This window comes from Trachemys scripta, chromosome 4 (assembly GCF_013100865.1).
Source record: "Trachemys scripta elegans isolate TJP31775 chromosome 4, CAS_Tse_1.0, whole genome shotgun sequence".
In the NCBI taxonomy this organism is placed as follows: Eukaryota; Metazoa; Chordata; order Testudines; family Emydidae; genus Trachemys; species Trachemys scripta.
In genome coordinates this window covers 63,239,639-63,260,528 of record NC_048301.1, presented here as the reverse complement: position 1 = coordinate 63,260,528, position 20,890 = coordinate 63,239,639, and the positions used below count along the sequence as shown (strand labels likewise).

The following is a 20,890-nucleotide window of genomic DNA, read 5'->3' as shown; positions in this document are numbered from 1 at the left end:
GAATGCCCTCTGTGTACATTCAATTGATCCAAAGTGGAATTAAGCATTTCATTAAACTCTCCCCCAGAATAATATCCCCTTCCCTGAAACTTCCTAGAGCCCCTTAATTAACTTCCTAGGGCCCCTTAATTAAAATTAGGCTTCTCAGAATTCAATTTCTATTTGTTTTAATTTTGACGGATACTTGTGGTTATTTTTAAGCATTTTTTCTGATTTTTATCTAATTAAATTTTCACAATTGTGCAAAATTATGGATTTTAGGGTTGTTGTTTTTTTTTTAGATTTTTACTGACGTAAATTTTCACAGTTACAGAAAATTATTCGGGGAGCATGAGACCATGGGGGAGTCAGACAATTATTTAATGACAATAGATGTTGAGATTCAAAATGTTAAAGCTTTATAACCATTAAAACACAAATTGTCAACATATGAAAAGTAAATATCTTTAAACCAAACTCTAATAAGTTCTCAAGCAGCATTTTTCTTACTTTGCCTATCTGTACATTTTGATTATTCTTGATGGAAATATTTTTCCCCTTGGTTTGTGTGGGTACAATGAAATTGATGTTTACCAATATTTTACCAATAAAAATCTAACCCTTCCAAGCCTAATTAAAATATATCTGTCCTCCATATCTATGAGTTGTGCTGAAACAATAAAAGGGAAGTGTTTATTAAAAAGAATTGCCATTGCTCTTCTATTAATTTCCCTGGAGAGATGTACAATAGCTGTGTCCAAGAAGTATTTGGGTGTTTATCATCATATTTCTTCAAGGGTGTTTCCTGTAAATAGACTATACTAGGAAAATCCTTTTTTTCAGTGAGCAGAATACCTTTTTGTTGGATTGGTCATCCCCTTCACATTAACAATGTGCATTAGCAATGACATTAATAAACTCACCCAAGAGTACCACATCTTCTGTCACCAAGTATATTACTCTTTGTTAAAGGCAGTGAGACTTTCCAGCTAGATGCCAGGTCTCCATTACATTTGCTCCTCTTCTTTAAAAAAGACATTTTAGATATAGTTCCCATCATATACACAATAATTTTAACACTACCACATATATTGCTTTTCCTTTCTTTAACACCTATATTATTGTGCCCTGACCCTAGGTCTGATTTACTGTAAATTTTAAAATTCCGTGCCCTAACATTTTATTATAATATACTCTTTTATATTAAAACATGTAACAATATTTATCATCTGTTTCTGATCTCTTGTTTCCCTTCCTTTGCACTGCTCCATTGTAACTATGTCCCCTCTAGCTGTGGAAGCCTGAGCTCACCTTACTTCCTTCATGGACATGTTAGTACCCTGTTGTGTTGTGGAGGGTGTCTTTTTTTATATATTCGTAAGAACCAATCTTTATCTAAATCTTATTAAACATATTTATAACATAGGGCATTATGCGATTATTATACCATCTCTGATTTCATATATTCTTAAAATTTTCCACCATAGGTGACCCTTCTCCAGTTTATATTAATTTTGGAATGTTTGTGACAACTCTAAAATCAAACTTGCTTCACTTGAGGAGATCTGGGTCTCCTATTTTGTTATTAACTTTTTTCATAATATAAATCACAACATTCAATTAACTATAATATTTACCCATTAAGTATACTGTATCCACATAGAGTAAAATATCCTCCAACCTATACAGCCCAGTTCCCATTTAACAATACCCTTTTATCATTATAACCTCATGGATATAATATCCATTATCTATTATAATGTCATAGCCCATATACTAATATTATTCTTTTAGATCAGGATTGTTTCTTCTACTCTCATGATTGTCCTGTTGTCTTAATGATGCATCTTTTTGAGCTGTTCTGGCTCTCTTTGATCTCACTGCTTCCCAGTGATGTCGTGGTGACCTGTAGGACTGATGCCCTTGATCCCATCAGATTGTTCTTGAGCTGATTTGCATATTCTCATGTCCAGAAGTACCTGATTTCCTTCATTTGGATCTGAGATAGACATATATCTTTCCTTCCATTGAAAGGACAGTCTAAATGGGAACTTCTATTTGTATCTTAGATTGTTCTTTCTAAGAATTGTGGTGGTGGTCTCTTTGCTTTTTAAGGGTTGAGGTTTCCAGATCTGGGAAAATTTTTATGGGGTGGTTAAGAATCATTAATGGTTCAGCTCTCTCTTCATTGCCCTCAGTATTTTATCCTTGTCTTGATAGTAGTGTAGATAAATGATCACACTTCTTGGTCAGGAACCAGCTGAGGCCCTGGGGCAAAGGGATCTGTGAGCCTGTTCAGTATGAATGCAATCTTTATTTCCCAGTTTTAATATCTCATGGACAATATTGTCCAATGCATTCAGCAGAGTTCTCCCTTCAGTTTCCTTTGTAATATCGTTAATCCTTATGTTAGTCATGCATTCTCTATTTTCCATGTATTCCAGCTGTAATTCTATTTCTTTTTCTCTTTTTTCAGTTATTTGAATTCTTTGATCTAGATTAATCGTGCTGTCTGGTGGCTCATTTTATCCTGTTTCCACATCTGATATTTTTCCATTAATCTCATTAATTAAATTTTTTTATCTTTAATGTAAGCCTGGAACTCATCCTTCATCTCCTTATTCGTCTTTTCGATTTTTAACAGTAGATCTTTCAGGTCAGTCTTAGTGACTTGTGATTCTCCATCCACTTGCATAGTTTGTTTGCTGGAGGGGGAGTTACTCTCTTTCATGGCCATGTCTTTGGGGTTTTTTGGGGGCGGGGGAGGGCGGACAGGGGACGATTGATCTTTGTATTGGAAGATTTCTTTCCTTTCCCGAACATCCATATCTTCTTGTCTTTCCTTTTTTCTTGTTGAGTCCCTCTCAGGATGGCTGCTGCCATACTTCCCCTTTGTTTGTCTGACCTTTCCAAATGGCTGCTGCCATACTTACTCCCCCAGCCACAATAGTACAATTTTAATTATTTTTTTAACTTCATTGCACTCACCCACTCTCTCTTCGCAGGATAATGAGGGTCCAGTTCAACATCTCTAAGCTTGCAGAGTAATTTTTAATATGTTCTGCAGGCTGGTGATACTAGATTCTGTTGCTGGATATTCTCCTCCTGAGGCTGCTCTCTGGGACTGGGATCTGCAAGTTCTCTTCATTCTTCTCTTTTTCTTTTCAAAGCTGGCTTCATGGGTGGTTATTCATATTTATGACTCAGATCAGTGGATTCAGAGTGTCTGGTTCTTTTTATCTTCTTAAATTGCTTTCATTTATTCCCCCTTTATTGCAGAGAGCTGGATTAAACCACCATCTGCTTTGCTGGTTTAACTATGCCCCAGAAAGGGGTACTTTTCAATGGTTATGTAAGTGCTGGTGAATAACTGGGGATATTTCACTGACATTAATGTTGGCTGGTCAGGAAGGTGTATGATGATTGCATCTTTAGGAATACAAGACTTTTTGAATGGATGGAAACAAGAACTTTTCTCTCAGATTGGCACATTCATATGTGTTCGATTACGATGCTAATAGTGATTCTTGGGGACCCAGCCTACCTTTTTGCTTCCCTGGCTCATGAAGCCATACACAGACTAATTGGACAGAAGCAAGGAAAAATGTAACTACCACCTAAGCAGGTGCAGGATAATTGGTGAATGTGCATTTGGTAAATTGAAAGGATACTGGAAATGTCCTGAGTGACTAGGCTAGCTCTGATTGAGCCAAATATTCTTATTGTTATTTCTGCATGTTTCATTTGACTGTTTTACATAATATTTGTGAAGCAAAGGAGCAAATGTTGCCTGTAGGGTGGAAGGGGTAAGTGGAAAGACTGCTGACTTTGAACAGCCAGACACATGGGCAGTCACATGAGGACTTTGAGATGCTGTATGGCTGAGGAAGCTTTGAGAGTGTACCTTGAATAGTGTGCCATAGCATGAAAGTGTGCTGCTGTGTGCTATTTTGTGTATTTTTATGAAAAACTTTCCTTAGTTTCTATATGAATTGTACACGTACTGTTAAAACCCAAGATGGGAGAGATGCTTCTTTTGGGGATCAAAAATGATGTTTTGTAAGACAAAGTAAATAAATATTATTTTCACAAAATGCAACTTTATTGAACAGTAATCAACAATTGAAGTATTTAAAAATATTTACAAAGTGCACAGTGAAAATGCTCCTATATGAACCACGTGTCAGTGTACTCAAATAATTTTTCTTGTTTTCTGCTGGGGTTGAGTGGAAAGGGTTTCTGCGTAGGCTATGCTGGTGCCTTGCCTGGGTTGTGTGTTTATGGCACATGGCCAGGGAACATAGAATTGTCCATACATTGCAATGGCTTTAGGGTGTCAATCTTCAGGCATTTTACTTTGTAATGATTTTCAGTATCTGAGTTTGTTTGAGGCACTGCATTATGTTTGGTGTGCTTCTCAATGCATGTCTCATTTCTTCGGCCTTTCCTCAAGCATGCATTTCCTCCAGTCCATTGTCTCTTGTGAGTTGGCCTCAGAACTCCTGAGAAGATCTGAAAATGTCTCCCTTGTCCATTCTTCTTTCTCCTGATTATGGTCAGTCTTTCAGGAGAGATGGAGGGGGTGCCTGTCAATGGTACCCTGGCTTAGGCCTCTGACAAACAACAAGTGAGAAAGATATTGTTAGATTTAAAGGCTTACTAGATAGAAAAAGATAAGTCAGAAACTCCCTAAAAAGTTCCCATAAAGATATTCATAAAAGCTATGAACTGTGTCTGACTTGCTTCAGGGATGCTTGCTTTAGGAAGGTGAGTATATGGGGCACTGTTCAAAGCCTGTAGCCATGTGGGGTGGAGGGTGGACTCTCGGGTGTCCTGGTAATAAGCGTAGGCATAGTGCAGTAAATACTGCAGAACTTATAATCATAAAATGTTGGTCTGGAAAAGGTCATATAGTTCTTTCCCTGTACTGAGGCAGGATTAAGTATATCTAGACCATTCCTCACTACTAAGGGAGCTGATGTTTGTGGCAGAAGGGAGTTTTGTTTCATTGGAGGCAGAACTGCCACTGGGTTCACTGCTGTTTTAATGTGAATGCCTTTTAAAAAGTTAGTTAAAGGCACTTAGAGTAATACATAGGCACATTTTTTTCATATTTTACTAGACATGTAAATGAAGAAAGACAGAAATTAGTTGTTATTGGCTAACTTGTTTCTTTTTTTCCCCTCAGGGAAAGACCATGTCTGTAGATTCATTGGCTGTGGAAGGAATGACAGATTTAACTATGTAGTCATGCAGCTGCAGGTGAGTTGAACTAAATAGATTTTAGGGATTTATTTTTTCCCCAAGCATGTATTTAGCAAAAAATAACAGTGAAATTTTACAGCATGGTGGGTAGTAGAAAACAGGCCATTGTTATAGTGGGGTAGTGAGTCAAGGTAAACGGAATATTTCATATTGTTACCGTCATCTGCCAGAAAGAAGGAGAAATCTCACAGATCTTCAGAACAGACTGAATATTTTAGTGAGAGAGGTGTGATGTTTTCTGAGATAGTTTACATCCCTCTGAAAACTTTACTTCAAGTTGGAAGATAGCTTAAGATGTGCCCAACTGCTTCTGGAATAGATTATTTTTTTCAATATGAGTTTTTGATCACTTCTCTAATGAAAATACATTGATAAATTTCCTGTGTAGGTTAAGACTCAATCCAGAGGATCAGAAGACCTATTCTGAGTGATTGTGAATTTTCCCAAGCAGTACCTATAGGGGTGGGCCATGCCTGTGCCCTGAGCTCCTTGTGCTTCAAACCAAGGGTATAGAGTGTGGAGCCACCCTATCTTCCTCTCTCTTCCTTCTTACCATCAGTGGTCAGAGCGTGCTGCCAGTTGTTCCTTTGTGAACATGTTGTAAGTGTTTTGCTTCTGAATGGTACTCATTTTGGGGTTTCTTTCCCTTTTCTTTTCTCTCTCTCTCAACTCAGAGCTCCGCCCAGTATCGGGGGAGCCTATGCCTAGGTCCCTTGGGTTTAAACTTTGTTCAGGGTGTTACAAACTGACGGCGACCCTCACTCTTGCTGCCTCAATTTTTTTGATGAGGGTCACATCAAGGACACGTGTCCAGTTTGCCAGGGCTTCAAGAGCAGAATCAAGAAGTTAAGAGAAGAATGCCTCAGGTATATCCTCATGGAGACCTCCATTTGGCTGGCATTGGTACTGCCTTGGTCAGATAGAGGGAGCACCTCCCCATCCAGGAGCACTCCCCTGCTTTACCGGAAGGCAGGGAATGGAATGGAGGAGACCTCCTTCACCAGGACACTCCTTGAAGAGGCATAAGTGTTCAGAGCCCTCTCAGCATCTGAAGTCAAAGAAAGGAACAGTTTCTATGGTATCAAAGTCTTCACTGCGGGACTCTTTAACTGCAGACGTGACCCACTCCAGTACCAAAGATAGAGTGGATCCTCCAGCTTGCTGCCCTTGGTATTTCATTCTGGTGGCTCGATCAGTGCAGAGCCATTGATTCCAGTTCACCAGTTGGGACCTTAAAGGCTGGGTATTTCTTTAGAGCAGGTGCAGGAAGAGGGTTTATCATCAGTGAGCAAACACTTATTTCAGTACTGACCTGGAGGCCTATGTGGCTGAGCCTTTCAGTACTGCTCTTTCCAGTTATTCAGATCAGTAGTGTCTTGTCAGGGCTGTCGTACAGTGTGCACATGTTGCTTCTGATGCTGCTGTCCAGTACCACATCCTTTTACTGTGAAGCTGGTTCTGAGACCATCAGCAACCACCGCCTCAGTGCATAATACAGATAGACAAGAAGTCACTGAGGTTGCCACTGGTACTGCAGTCTAGTCAAAGATATTGGACCTGATCTCTGATCATGTTGTTTGGTACTCCGCCTCCCTGGCCGGCAGAATACTCATATTCCTCCTCAGACTCTGAAGTGGGCTCCTACGTCTCCCAAAACAGGGAATCTAGGATGTTCTCCAGTCATTGTTATCCTCTCATAGGAGTTGTCCTGACAAGAGCAGACCAAGGCATTTGAGGGCCTGGTTTAGGCATGATTGTCCTTCAGGAAGTCAGTACAATCTCATACTGCAGGAAGTCAGTACAGAGCAGCTGCTACATTACAGAAGTATATCCCCTTAGCAATGAAGTCTTCCCACATAGTATCAATGGGCCTCTTGATCCTGGTTCTGACCATCACTGATGAGGTGAGGATCAGAATGGCTTGTTGTTGGCTTTAGCCAGGACTCCTACATCTACAGTTCTTGACCAGCGCCAGGAGGGTTCTAGCCTTCCCCCTTTGAATACATACTCCACCTCCTCTCTGGAAGAAGCACTGGTATTGAAACCCTCTTTCTCAGCACCAGATGATTTAGAGACCTATGAAGAGCTCCTGAAAAGGATGGCTATAACCTGGGGATACAAATGGAGCTTGTGGAAGAAAATCCACAAAAGCTCATAGATGTTTTACACCTGGCTACATCAGGGAAAGTTGCTCTCCCTATAAATGAGAAAGTTATGCAGCCTAATAAAACTTTGTGGCAAACTCCATCATCTCTCATGCCAGTGGCAAAGTACCCAGAACCCAATACCAGGAATCTCAGGGATCTGAGCAGTTTTTTCATATTCCATAGGGATCCTTAGCAGTGGCAGTTGTAAATGAAAAGCACCGCCATGGTAGAGCAAAAATGATTCCTAAAGACAAGGACACACAAAAATTGGATCTCTTTGTCAGAAAATTTTGAGAGAGAGGTGGAGTGGAAGGCTATGCAGTTGCAAGGTCTGCTGTACAAGCTTCCTTGGATGCAGCAAGATTCAGCTGCCAGAGTCATGACAATGGTGGTAACCATGCACCGTGCAGCTTGGCTCCAGGATTCCCACTGAAGTCCAGCAGACTATCGAAGACTTCTCCTTTTAGGGCTGTGAATTGTTTTGTTTGAAAACAGATGATTAACTGCATACATTTACAAAAAAACTATAGGGCAGTGTTCAAGTCCCTGGGTCTGTAGTCACCAGTCCCCAAAAGACTGAAGTTTTGTTCTCAGCTTCCACCAAGTCAGCAGTATGGTTGGCATAGACATCTGGATCAGTATAAGTGGGCATACAAGCAGGAAAGGAGGAGACTTCCCCATCATCCGGGCAGCCACTCCTCTTTAAACAGCCCATTTAAATCTTCTGTCAAGGACAGCATACCAACAATATAAGATCTTGCAGACTGTCTTCCTCCCTTTGGGAGTCGGTTGTCATATTTCTTAAGTGCATGGCAATCCATCATCTCCAAGAAGTAGGTGCTACAGCACAATGGAATCGGGATATACCTTCCAATTCCTGTCCTCCCCCTCCTTTCCTACCTACCTTCCCTGTCCCTTTTTGGGGAACCATCTAACAAATCAGTTCTGAGACAAGAGGTGCAGACTCTATGTTCTTTGGAAGCCACAGAAGAAGTGCTCTCTCAGTATCAGGGAAGAGGATTCTACTCACGATACTTTCCAATACCCAAAGCAAAAGAAGGTCCCAGGCACATTCTGAACCTTCAAAACCTAAACAGATACATCAAGAAGTTGTGATTTCACATGGTCTCCCTCACAATTATTATTCCTTGTTAGATCTGGGAGATTGGTCTGCTGCCTTTCACTTGAAGAATGCATGTTCCCACATCCATCTGACCATTCACCATGTCCACAGGAAATGTCTAAAGTTTGTAGTAGGAGGGGACTACTTTCAATTTACAGTTCTGCCCTTTGGCATTTAATCTGCTCTGAGGGTTTTCAGTAAGTGCATGGCTGTGGTGGCTCTGCTGCTGGGACATCCAGGAATATCTTTACCTGGACGACTGACTGCTGTGAGGAGTTCCTGTCAGCAGGTATAGGAAAGTATTCATCAAACATTCCATCAGGTAATGAACATAGAGGAATTGACTCCAGTACCCCTCCAAAGGATAGAATTCATCAGAGCAGTTCTAGATTCAATTCTAGCCAGGACCTCTCTGCTGCTTTCAAGATGTCTAGCCATATGAGACATCTGCCTATCCCTCAAGAACCATCTTCATACATCAGTAAGGCTCCTGGGGCATATGGCAGCATGCACGTATGTGACTCCACATGCCAGGCTGGATTTCAGCGGGTTACAAACATGACTTAAGTCAGTATACCACCCTCATATACATCACCTGGACAGTCTAATATGAATCCCTGGCAAAATCATACCCTGTTTGGGTTGGTGGAGGAGCCAAGACAAGGTGTGCAGGGGAGTTCCTTTGTCCCTGCCTCTTTCTTCCATAACTGGTAATGGACACTTCAGACATGGAGTGATGAGTGCATCTGGGAGCCATGTAGGTTCAAGGCTTGTGGTCCACTCCAAAGATGAAGCCTACCCATAAACATTCTCAAGCTAAGGGCAATCTCCAGAGTGTATTGCCAGTTGTTACCACATATATGTGGCAGAACTGTCTAAGCACCTGCCAACAACACCACAGTGGTGTTCTACATCAGTAATCAGGAGGCCTCCAGATCAAACAGCCTGTGCCAGGAGGCAGTCAGGCTGAGGAACTTCTGTATACAAAATTGCTTGATATTCGTAGCATCACACCTGCCGGGGGTTCAGAATGATGTAGTGGACAAACTAAGCAGGTCCTTCACCTTGGATCATGAGTGGTCCCTCAACAGGTCTATTCTACGATCAGTGTTTCAAGTAGAGGGGGGGGAGCACTGTTTTCTCTAATCCAGTGACTACTAGGTTCTTAAAAGATCTAAATAGACTGTTCTCACATATTAGGGACCTTTTCCCAGAGTGGGATGTGAACTTAGTGTTATCTGCCCTCATGGGTTCCCCTTTTGAACTGTAAGCCACTTGCTCATGATGACATCTTTCAATTAAGGTGTCCTTTTTAGTAGCCATCATGTCTCCAAGGAGAGTAGGAGAGCTGCATGGCCTAGTAATGGATCCTCTATATACTATTTTTTTCAAGGATGAGGTACAACTTAGGCCACGTTGCAAGTTTATTTCCAAAATAGTGTTTGACTTTCATCTCAATCAGTATATGTATTTACCAGTTTTTTTTCCAATGCCAGAGTCATAGGGGCAAACAAAAGCTCCACCTGCTGGATGTTCAAAAAACTTTTGTGGCTTTTTATTTAGAAAGAACAAAGCTTTTCGTTCTCTTTCCAATTATATTTGTCTCCTTTGCAGAATGAATGAGGGGTCATCCCGCAACAGTGCAGTATATATATACACAGAGAACATGAAAAAATGGGGGTTGCCATACCAACTCTAAGGAGACTAATCAATTAAGGTGGGCTATTATCAGCAGGAGAAAAAAAACTTCTGTAGTGATAATCAGGATGGCCCATTTCCAACAGTTGTCAAGAAGGTGTGAATAACATTAGGGGAAAAATTAGCATGGGGAAATTGTTTTTAGTTTGTGTAATGACCCATCCACTCCCAGTCAGCATCACTTGCCCCATTACCTCAGCCGTGCACAACACAATGCCATACACAGCCTCAGGAACAACTCTGACATCATAATCAAAAAGGCTGACAAAGGAGGTGCTGTCGTCATGAATAGGTCGGAATATGAACGAGAGGTTGCTAGGCATCTCTCTAACACCACATTCTACAGGCCATTACCCTCTGATCCCACTGAGGGTTACCAAAAGAAACTACACCATCTGCTCAAGAAACTCCCTGAAAAAGCACAGGAACAAATCTGCACAGACACCCACCTAGAACCCCAACCACGGGTATTCTATCTGCTTCCCAAGATCCATAAACCTGGAAATCCTGGATGCCCCATCATCTCAGGCATTGGCACCCTAACAGCAGGATTGTCTGGCTATGTAGACTCTCTCCTCAGACCCTACGCTACCAGCACTGCTAGCTATCTTCGCGACACCACTGACTTCCTGAGGAAACTGCAATCCATCGATGATCTTCCAGAAAACACCATCCTGGCCACTATGGATATAGAAGCCCTCTACTCCAACAGTCCACACAAAGATGAACTACAATAATATCCCCGATAATGTCACAGCAAACCTGGTGGCTAAACTTTGTCCTCACCCACAACTATTTCACATTTGGGGACAATGTATATCTTCAAGTTAGCGGCACTGCTATGGGTACCCGCATGGCCCCACAATATGCCAACATTTTTATGGCTGACTTAGAACAACGCTTCCTCAGCTCTCGTCCCCTAATGCCCCTACTCTACTTGTGCTACATTGATGACATCTTCATCATCTGGACCCATGTAAAAGAAGCCCTTGAGGAATTCCACCATGATTTCAACAATTTCCATCCCACCATCAACCTTAGCCTGCACCAGTCCACACAAGAGATCCACTTCCTGGACACTACAGTGCTAATAAGCGATGATCACATAAACGCCACCCTATACTGGAAACCTACTGACCACTATACTTACCTACATGCCTCCAGCTTTCATCCAGACCACATCACACGATCCATTGTCTACAGCCAAGCTCTAAGATACAACTGCATTTGCTCCAATCCCTCAGACAGAGGCAAACACCTACAAGATCTCTATCAAGCGTTCTTAAAACTACAATACCCCCCTGCTGAAGTGAAGAAACAGATTCACAGAGCCAGAAGAATACCCAGAAGTCACCTACTCCAGGACAGGCCCAACAAAGAAAGTAACAGAACGCCACTAGCCGTAACCTTCAGCCCCCAACTAAAACCTCTCCAGCGCATCATCAAGGATCTACAACCTATCCTGAAGGACAATCCCTCACTCTCACAGATCTTGAGAGACAGTCCAGTCCTCGCTTACAGACAGCCCCCCAACCTAAAGCGAATACTCAGCAGCAACCACACAACAAAAACACTAACCCAGGAACCTATCCGTGGAACAAAGCCTGTTGCCAACTTTGTCCACATATCTATTCAAGGGACAATATCATAGGACCTAATCATATCAGCCAAACCATCAGGGGCTCGTTCACCTGCACATCTACCAATGTGATATATGCCATCATGTGCCAGCAATGCCTCTCTGCCATGTACATTGGCCAAACAGGACAGTCTCTACGCAAAAGAATAAATGGACACAAATCAGACGTCAAGAATTATAACATTCAAAAACCAGTCGGAGAAAACTTCAGCCTCCCTGGACACTCAATTACAGACCTAAAAGTCACAATTCTTCAACAAAAAAACTTCAAAAACAGACTCCAACGAGAAACTGCAGAACTGGAATTAATTTGCAAACTGAACACCATTAAATTAGGCTTGAATAAAGACTGGGAGTGGATGGGTGTGGTGGGGCGGTGCCCCAGCCCCTGAGAAAAAAGCTGACTGCCAAGGGAGGAGGACTGGCTCATGGGCTGAAGGGTAGCACCTTGGACAGAGCAGTGCTGGGGAAGGGCAGAAGGAGCTGGGGAGCTCCAGCCAAGGAAAACCCCAGGCTGCAGGCCTGGCTACAAAGGGCTGAGCAAGTGCACAGGGCCAAAGGGGAAGTGGCCCAGAGACAAGTCTGATAAGGGGAGAGAAGGAGGGCAGGGAGGCTGCCGCTAGAGGGTCCCTGGGTTGGGACCCAGAGTAGTGGGCGGGCCTGGGTCACCCCCTTCCCCCTTGCACTATACCTGGCTGAGGAAGAGCGTGGCCTGATACGGGCTGTGGCTGACTCCTGTGACAAAGGGGCTAGACTTTGAGGCTGCAGCCACTAGAATAGGAGCAGACGACGGACGGGACACCACCGGCAGAGGACGCCCTGCAGAGGACAGAGCTAATTCCCAGGCGTGCCAGTGGGAGGCGCTGCGGGGTGAGTCCTGCACCTCTACAATGGGGCATTACACAAACTGAAAACTATTTCTCCATGCTAATTTTTCCCCTACTGTTACTCACACCTTCTTGTCAACTGTTGGAAATGGGCCGTCCTGATTATCACTACAAAAGTTTTTTTTCTCCTTCTGATAATTGATTCGTCTCGTTATAGTTGGTATGGCAACCCCCATTTTTTCATGTTCTCTGTGTGTGTGTGTGTATGTGTATATATATATATATATATATATATATATATATATATCTTCCTACTGTATTTTCCACTGCATGCATCTGATGAAGTGGGTTTAGCCCACGAAAGCTTATGCCCAAATAAATTTGTTAGTCTCTAAGGTGCCACAAGACTCCTCGTTCTTTTTGCTGATACAGACTAACATGGCTACCACTCTGAAACTCAAAATGATGTGACTTTTCTTTAGAGAAAAATGTTGTGGCATTAAAAAGAATCTGAAAAAGCAGTAGGTTCTGATACACATTTGCTAGTCATTCTGCTACTTGGATATTCAAAAAGAATGGAGTGTAAAGATTTCTGTGAAAACTTGTGTTGTGTTTTTATTCTCTGTGGCTGCCAGGCACTCAGAAGGTTACAGATAAAAGACTCTATCATAACTAGAGCTGCTTTGCTGGCAATTCAAAAAAATAAAAAAATCTCTTTTTGTTTCAGGTTGAATTGAAAACAAATTTTTTCAAAATTTTTAGCAAATTGAAAAGTTAAACTTTGAGATGAGTTGAAACAAAATGCGTTTTGTTCCTGCTCTGATTTTATCGTTGCTATTTCAGTGAATTTGAAAAAGCTAAGGAAAACTAGTTCCACAAAATGGCAGGGAAAGGAGGTGGTTCCACTTTCCTCATGACTGTTCACCAATGGTTAGGGCACTCACCTGAGATGTGAAAGGGCCACGTTCAATTCCACCCTCTCTCTGAAATGGAGAAGGGATTTGAACTTGAGTCTCTCACAGTGCAGTAGAGTACCTTAGCTATGTGGCTATGGAATATTCCAATGTGGGTCCTTCACAGTCTCTCCTGTTGAAGCTGTTTCAAAACTTATAAATAATTAAATAATCATTGGAGCACAGACTTGAATTTGTGTCTCCCATATCCTATGTCAGTGCTCTAACTACCAGACTAGAGTCATTCTCACCCTCTTTCCCTGGCCTCAAGACTATCCATTTGAATTCATAGTGGCAAATTCATAGATTCTTTCCAGAACATCACATAGCTAAGTGGATAGGGTACTCCCCTGAAATGTGGGAGAGACAAGTTCAAAGCCGTACTTCACATCAGGAAGAGAGAGGAACTGAACTTGCATTTCCCACATGCCAGGTGAGTGCCTTAACCACTGGGCTGAAAGATATAAGGAGACCACCTCCTCATTCTCCACCTCCAGCCGCTTTTGAATCTAGTCCTCCTTTGTTTTTGTCAAAATGCTCAAAATCTAAAATGGAAATGTTGAGTTGGGTCAAAATGAAATGTATTGTTTGGACATTTCCAAAACATTTTGATTTTTTTGGTTTGGTCAAAACTATTCTGCAAACTCAAATGTAAATTTACGAATAGTTTTAGGTAGACCGAAACTGCAGTTTCTCCCCTAAAATGTTGTCCATCTCTAATCATAACTAACAAATAGGCCAAAATCACTTTTCTGCTAGATTCAGTGATTCAGGTTATCTGGAATCAGAGACAGTGAGTCACATTTTCAAAAACAGCTTCTAAATTTAATGTCTGAAATATTTGGAGAATTTTTCATATAAATTTAGAACACCTTCTCCATCACTGAATTTTTCAATCAAGATTGGATGCTTTTCTAAAAGATATGCTCTAGAATTATTTTTGGGAAGTTCTGTGGCATGTGTTATACAGGATCTCAAATTACATGATCATAATGGTCCCTTCTGGACTTGGAAACTATTCATCTATGAGATGTGGTGTCCCTGAAGAGTACAATGGATGAGGGGCGAGTCCTAGGATACGTTTCTTAAGACTTCCGTTGTGAACAGTTTAAGAAAAACATCCAGTGTTGTAGCTGTGTTGGTCCCAGGATATTGGAGAAACAATGTGGGTAAGGTAGTATCTTTTATTGGACCAATTTCTGTTGGTGTGAAAGATGTAAGCTCGAAACCTTGTCTCTCTCACCAACAGAAGTTGGTCTAATATAAGATATTACCTCACTCACCTTGACTCAGTTCAAGATAAGATAAGTAAATAATTTATTAACATTATCTGTGAATACTGTTTTTGGGACTGCTCCCGAAAATGTTCTTATGTTTTGATTAGGGTCGGAATTTGGCAGATCTGCGTCGGAGCCAGTCTCGAGGGACCTTCACCATCAGTACCACCCTGCGCCTGGGAAAGCAGATTCTTGAGTCCATTGAGAGCATTCACTCTGTGGGATTCCTGCACAGAGACATTAAACCAGTAAATTCCTTCTTAAGCCAAAACCAGTAATGAATATGTGGGCTTCAGTTGACAGCATTAAGAAGAAAGGGCAGGGTATTAGATGTTAACTTACAAAAGTTAGAAGGGGCAGAGAATTGGATATGAATCTTCCAAGATGGCAGTGCAAAATTTATTTAATTCGTGCTAGATTGCAACTGGTATAAATGGCGGTCATCCTCCAAGTGATGTTGAATTAGCATTTTCATCTATCAGCTCTAGAGACCTTATATAGCAGTAACTCCCACCACAGAATAAAATATGATTAGAGATTATTTGGACTATATAAGCAAACTCTTAATGTAAGAAATCAAAGGGAGTGAACTTTAACCATAGGAAATATTTGTAAGAGTTTTAATAATCTAATGTATGAATAACAAAGAGATATACACCATCTCTGCATATGGGAGAAAACTGTTATGTGCAGGAGGCAGCATGATATGCTAGGTTGTCAAAGCCTGAGCTTTGGATAAAACCCACTAAAAATAGAAAGCTTTTGGTTGCTTGAGTAAAGTGTAGGTACAGAAATTTTATTTGGGAAAAGCAACATACAGTACATAATTCTGAAGGAATTCCTCAGCAGTTATTATGGTGTTCTGGTAATTGATTATTCTGTAGTAATATGCTTGTTTTTGTTTGGAAGTCTTATTCACCAACAAAGACACTAAGTTTTCAATTTCAAAAAGCACGAACAAATTTAAATAAAAGATACAGTATTAAACAAGCAGGATATTTAAGACCTGTCGGATCTAACAGGGAAGACTAACTCCTGAAGGTCTCAGTGCCTTTAAAATTAAATATTTGCCTGATTATATTTTTTAAAGTATTATTTTAAATACCATGTAAATACCATTTTGTTCCACCCACAAAAAAAGATAGCTACAGTACTGCCCTTACACCACTTGCAAGCTGGCAGTTGACTAACATAAAGTGATGAATAATAAGCTATACTTTACTTAAATAAGTTAATAACTTATTGTATAGTGCGGGTATACCTTATAGGTTGTTTTAATTTACATAGTGTTTTTATTTATTTTTTTCTCAGTTACCTCTATTGAAGTGTAGATTTTGCATTAGCCATTGTGAATATTGTTTGGTGAAGTTTTTTTAGACAACTGTCTAGTCTTGCTTATCTCTGACCATCTGTCCATTTATTACTCCAACGGTTTGTTATTAAATTTCTCTAAATTACAAAGTATATATTTTCTTTAGAGAAGTATAAAAACTACAGATGTCTATAAAGCTGGCACATTGCCTGTGTTTTAAGGTGAAGAGCAAGTGGTTTTTTTTAACAATGAACTAAATTAAGGTTAAATAGCAGGCATTTAGTATTGCATTCAGCATATAATCGATTTTAAATATGCCTTTTTCCTTTGTAAGATTATAACCACTGACTTTCCAAAGGACTGTATTATCCTTGCTATTTAGTGCATTCCATATATTTTCTAAACGTGGCCAGAAATGAGCTCTTTATGGTTTCTTCTATGTCTCTTCTGTTCTATACTGCTGAAGAAAATACTGTTATCCCTGTCACACAGATTCACAACCCCTAAGTTATCTTTAACTCCTTCTTCTCCTCCCCACACATGCAAGGGGTCACTAAATAGTGTTCCTACTTCTTTCACAACATACAAAAAATCTAACTCTTCCTCTCTTGTCTGAAAGTCAAAACACTTGTCTATACCCTGGCCACTTCTGTTTTAATTAACGCATCCTTCTTCTCTTTGGAGTCCCTGATAACCACATCACTGACTAATTTTGTCAAAATGTAACAAGTTCTTTTCTTTGCCTTTTGCTCTGAACACATCTCTCCTCTATTTGAAACTTTCGGCTTGTTGCCCTTTGCTCACCTGATCCTTCCTTTCAAAGTCCTGCATGGCTAAGATTCAGTCTATATATCAAATCTAATTTCTTATTGTGTCCATCCTCTCCCCTTTCACAACTGTCAGTAATGTCAATTCCACTGCCCTCTTTTACTCCCTTCTTACACTCCCACGTTTGCAGTTCTTCTATGCATAAGAGACAACATGGGACTTCACCAGGCTCTCACATTCCACCTAATGACCCACTTGTTCCATGAAGCCTATGAACACTTTGCCACAATAAGCCCCATTCCCGCTGCTACTTTACTGAAAAGAAGAGATGGGATATATTTAAAAAAAAAATACAAAAAATTCCCCTGCCCCTCTTCTTTTGGTATTGCACTGTGGCCTGTCTTTTCTATGAATGTCAAAAATTGTAAGCTCCTTCATGCAGGGATTTTCTTCACATTTGTGCATTGTACAGCAATGAATGCATTGTTAGCCCTTAATAAACAACAATAAATAGAGCTATCTTTTGAATGTATAGCATGATAACTAATAAGAATTACTGCCTTGCCCAATAAATTGTAATGTGTTGTTTGATCATGCACTTAGTGAGAACCTGAATTATTTTTCTTTCATCTGTTTGTTAGTATCACACACTATACTTTTCCACTGTGAAGTAGGTCTTATTTTTGGTATTTGATTTTTCTCGTTTCCTCTGAGATTGTCACTGCATTTGCTACATGCATACTATATATTGCTGTACATTAAAAATGTCATCAGACTCTACTGTGAACATGTACAATTGAATTCCATACATGCAAAGCTCTTCTATTTTTTGTCACCATTATTTTCATCTTCTGACTTAATGTTATCTGACAGTATACACTGAATTTCATGCCCTAATTATAATGCCCAGTTCACAGGATGGTGTGATGTAAGTCCTCTTTGAAGACACTTTTGAATTAAGAAATTTTCATTTTTATCCTTCATTCTTGCATTACATTTTTTAAAAAATGGTATGTCACCCAGGACTTCATTTGCGTGGTGAGTGGAGCCAGAGTCAGGTAGGATTGAGAGATATACATTGGAGGGAGATAGGTGGAGCATCAAACTTGAAAGGTGCAGGGACCGTGAGGTAGGCTGGAAGCAGAAGGTGATATGTGTGTGATGGGAGGGCCAGGTATGGATGGAGGCAGCCTCGTAGTTGTAGGGAGAAGAGTTTGGATGAAGCCATTGGAGTTGAGGAAGTGTACAAGCCACAGGGAGGTGAAAGATGTTGCTGGTGGGGGAAGTGATTGGGAACTTAAATATTGAGCCAGGACAGGAGCAGGAGCAACAAGGAGAACCACAAAGTATATTAGAACTATTCCTTCCTTCTAAGAGAGGTGCTACATAACACCAGAACACATCTGGATGAAAGGGTTAAATCGCTTTCTAGGGATAAGGTGGACTTTTGACTTGGAGTATTCTTTACCTACAGATAAAAGTCCACATTATTTACTGGAGAAAAATGCCCAGAGCTTAGACCTTCAGCATTCCAGAAGCAGTAAGTCCAGTGGTGGATACAGGCCTGTAGACATGAACGAGAGGACATTTAAACTCTCTCTGCATAAAGAGAATACTGCTGAACACATACATTTCTGCTCCTGTTTTATTTTTATTTTTATTTTTTTCATCTACCCATTGGACCTGAAACTGCTATATGTTTCTAATATTTTTAGTTTTTTCAGGTTTATTCAGCAGAAATGCTTTTTGTAGTTTTTAGAAAACTGATAGTTAAATTTGTCATTTGGGCTTTGTGTTTGTGTTTTTCCTGACACAGAACTTATAGGCCTAAAAGCTTGTTTCAAAATGGTTGGCTTTGAAATGATAAAAAAAAAAATCAAGTTTTAAGCATTGTAAAAAGTGATGGGCCATATTCTTTGCTTGCTTCTCATGGCAAGCCAGAAACAAATATCTAGTTCCTGGTAAGTGCCTTGATGCCAAGTCTTCCGATCTTAGTCTCACTTCAAAAGCCTAGATACTCAAGGAATCTATATGTGCACTTGTGGATGAGTGATCTGTCAAAGCACAGAAAAAGAAAAGAACAAAGTTGTGAAATCTTAGTTATCTTGTCAAATGGATTTGAAGTGTCCATGCCCTCTCTGTACAGCTCTTACAATGCAAGTTTTTGGTACTATCTTTGACATATCTCAAAGCCAAATTCTACTGTGGAATTTCTGCTAGCATCCACGTCTGATTTATCAAGACTATCCAAGTAATCTTCTTTGATGTAGTATTCCTTATCAATTTTTTTCCTCTGATCTCAAAGGCAAGCCTTTCTCAGTGCAATCTTTTGGTGTACAAAAAAAAAAATCCATTTGTCAACAGTCTCAATTCATCATCAGGAAATGTATATGTCCCCAATTGTCCCTGCTTGTATCCGTTCTGCAAGGAGGGAGACAGGTAGTAAGCATACCCCAGCCTTTCTAAGTTGGCCATGGCCCATGTGGATCTTCATTATAACATCTGTGAACCGTGGTTCCTTCTGTTTACAGAACCACTTAAGTTAATTCACATTAAAGAGCCTTTTATGAATCCTTCTAAATTAATGTCAAGCTTTTGTTCATTTCCAGAGTGAGAGTATCTCAGATTCTCTGTCTAGATTTGAGTGGGAATGTGAACTTGACAGGTCCTGCCATTCCTGAAGAGCAAATTTTTGTTTCATCTGTTCATCTCTGATGGATGATGTAAAATCTTACAAGTGACAATTTGCCAGCTCTCAGATGCTTTAAATGATCCTCTTTCTTCATTCAGAAGAAGACTTGCAACCAGTTAACAAGCTTAAATCTGACATAGACTAGAAGGTAGGTCCTCCTATCATTTTAAACTGCCAATATGTTACAGAGGCACTTGGCAACAGTCCAGTCTATGGTTAAAATGCTTCCCTGTGCAGGTTTTTAATGTTTTTTTTATAGACTCTTCTAAATTCTTTGGGAGTGAGACCAGGAAATGATAGATTTGGAATTCCAAGGATTTTCCACCTCACTGCGCCTAATAAACAATATAGAATATTAGGCTGCTTAATAGCTAAATGGACACTTTTTTCCTTTGGCTCTTTTCACAAGAGTGGCAAATTACTAGGTTCTAGTAATTAGTTATGCCACTAGAACATTTACCAGTGAATTATGACAACTTAAGCAGCTAACTTATAAGAGTCAGAATTGTCTGACTCTTTTATACTAACTTTCTCTGATCCAACTATAAGCTTGTGCTCTGCCTCTGGCATTATTCGTTGTGGCTTGTGTCTCTTTCCAGAGATACAGGAGTTCAGTCTCTTTCTTGTAGAACTTCATCTGCTTTGCTCCAAGATGGATATCCTGGCCAAAGTTATAAAGACCAGGGCTACTACTGGATTCATTGGTTTCATTCAAACTAGGTACATGAAGTACCAGGCAGTAGAGAATCCGAAATCAACAGTAGCTTTTCCACAGTCATCAGTGCCAAATTTCCAATATGGTGAGTTCTCCCACTTGTACGGGGTTTTTTCTTAGTGCACAGACTCTTGTTTCAACTCTTTGGGCTAGCCCTATTCTTTTCCATTGATAATTTTTAAGGCTTGTTGAACAAGTCTAGGTCATATGGTTAAAACACAAGTGATAGGCAGACTGTTATATTAGAGACGTTGCTGACATCAGAGGAGCTGAACCAGTGCAGTGTTGAGAAATTTTAGGAAAAAAGGCTGTGTAGACAAAACCCAAGAATTAGAATCTGTGGAGACAGATGATGAATAAGAAAATGAAAATGAACTCTAACTCAGTGGTTCTCAAAGCGGGTCCGCCACTTGTTCAGGGAAAGCCCCTGGCGGGCCGGGCCGGTTTGTTTACCTGCTGCATCCGTGGGTTCAGCCGATTGCAGCTCCCATTGGC

General features: G+C 40.5%; 1 protein-coding gene across 4 annotated transcripts in view; it reads left to right on the top strand.

Annotated features, from left to right (window-relative positions):
• TTBK2 (tau tubulin kinase 2) overlaps positions 1 to 20,890 on the top strand; it is a 219,450-nt gene that overhangs the window by 99,233 nt on the left and 99,327 nt on the right. For 3 of the 4 annotated variants that reach the window (XM_034769194.1, XM_034769195.1, XM_034769193.1), the window contains exons 4-5: positions 5,168 to 5,241; positions 15,016 to 15,156. In XM_034769194.1, coding sequence (XP_034625085.1) covers positions 5,168 to 5,241; positions 15,016 to 15,156 — 215 coding nt within the window. The remainder of the gene's footprint in view (positions 1 to 5,167; positions 5,242 to 15,015; positions 15,157 to 20,890) is intronic. The other variant, XM_034769196.1, reaches the window with a different exon arrangement.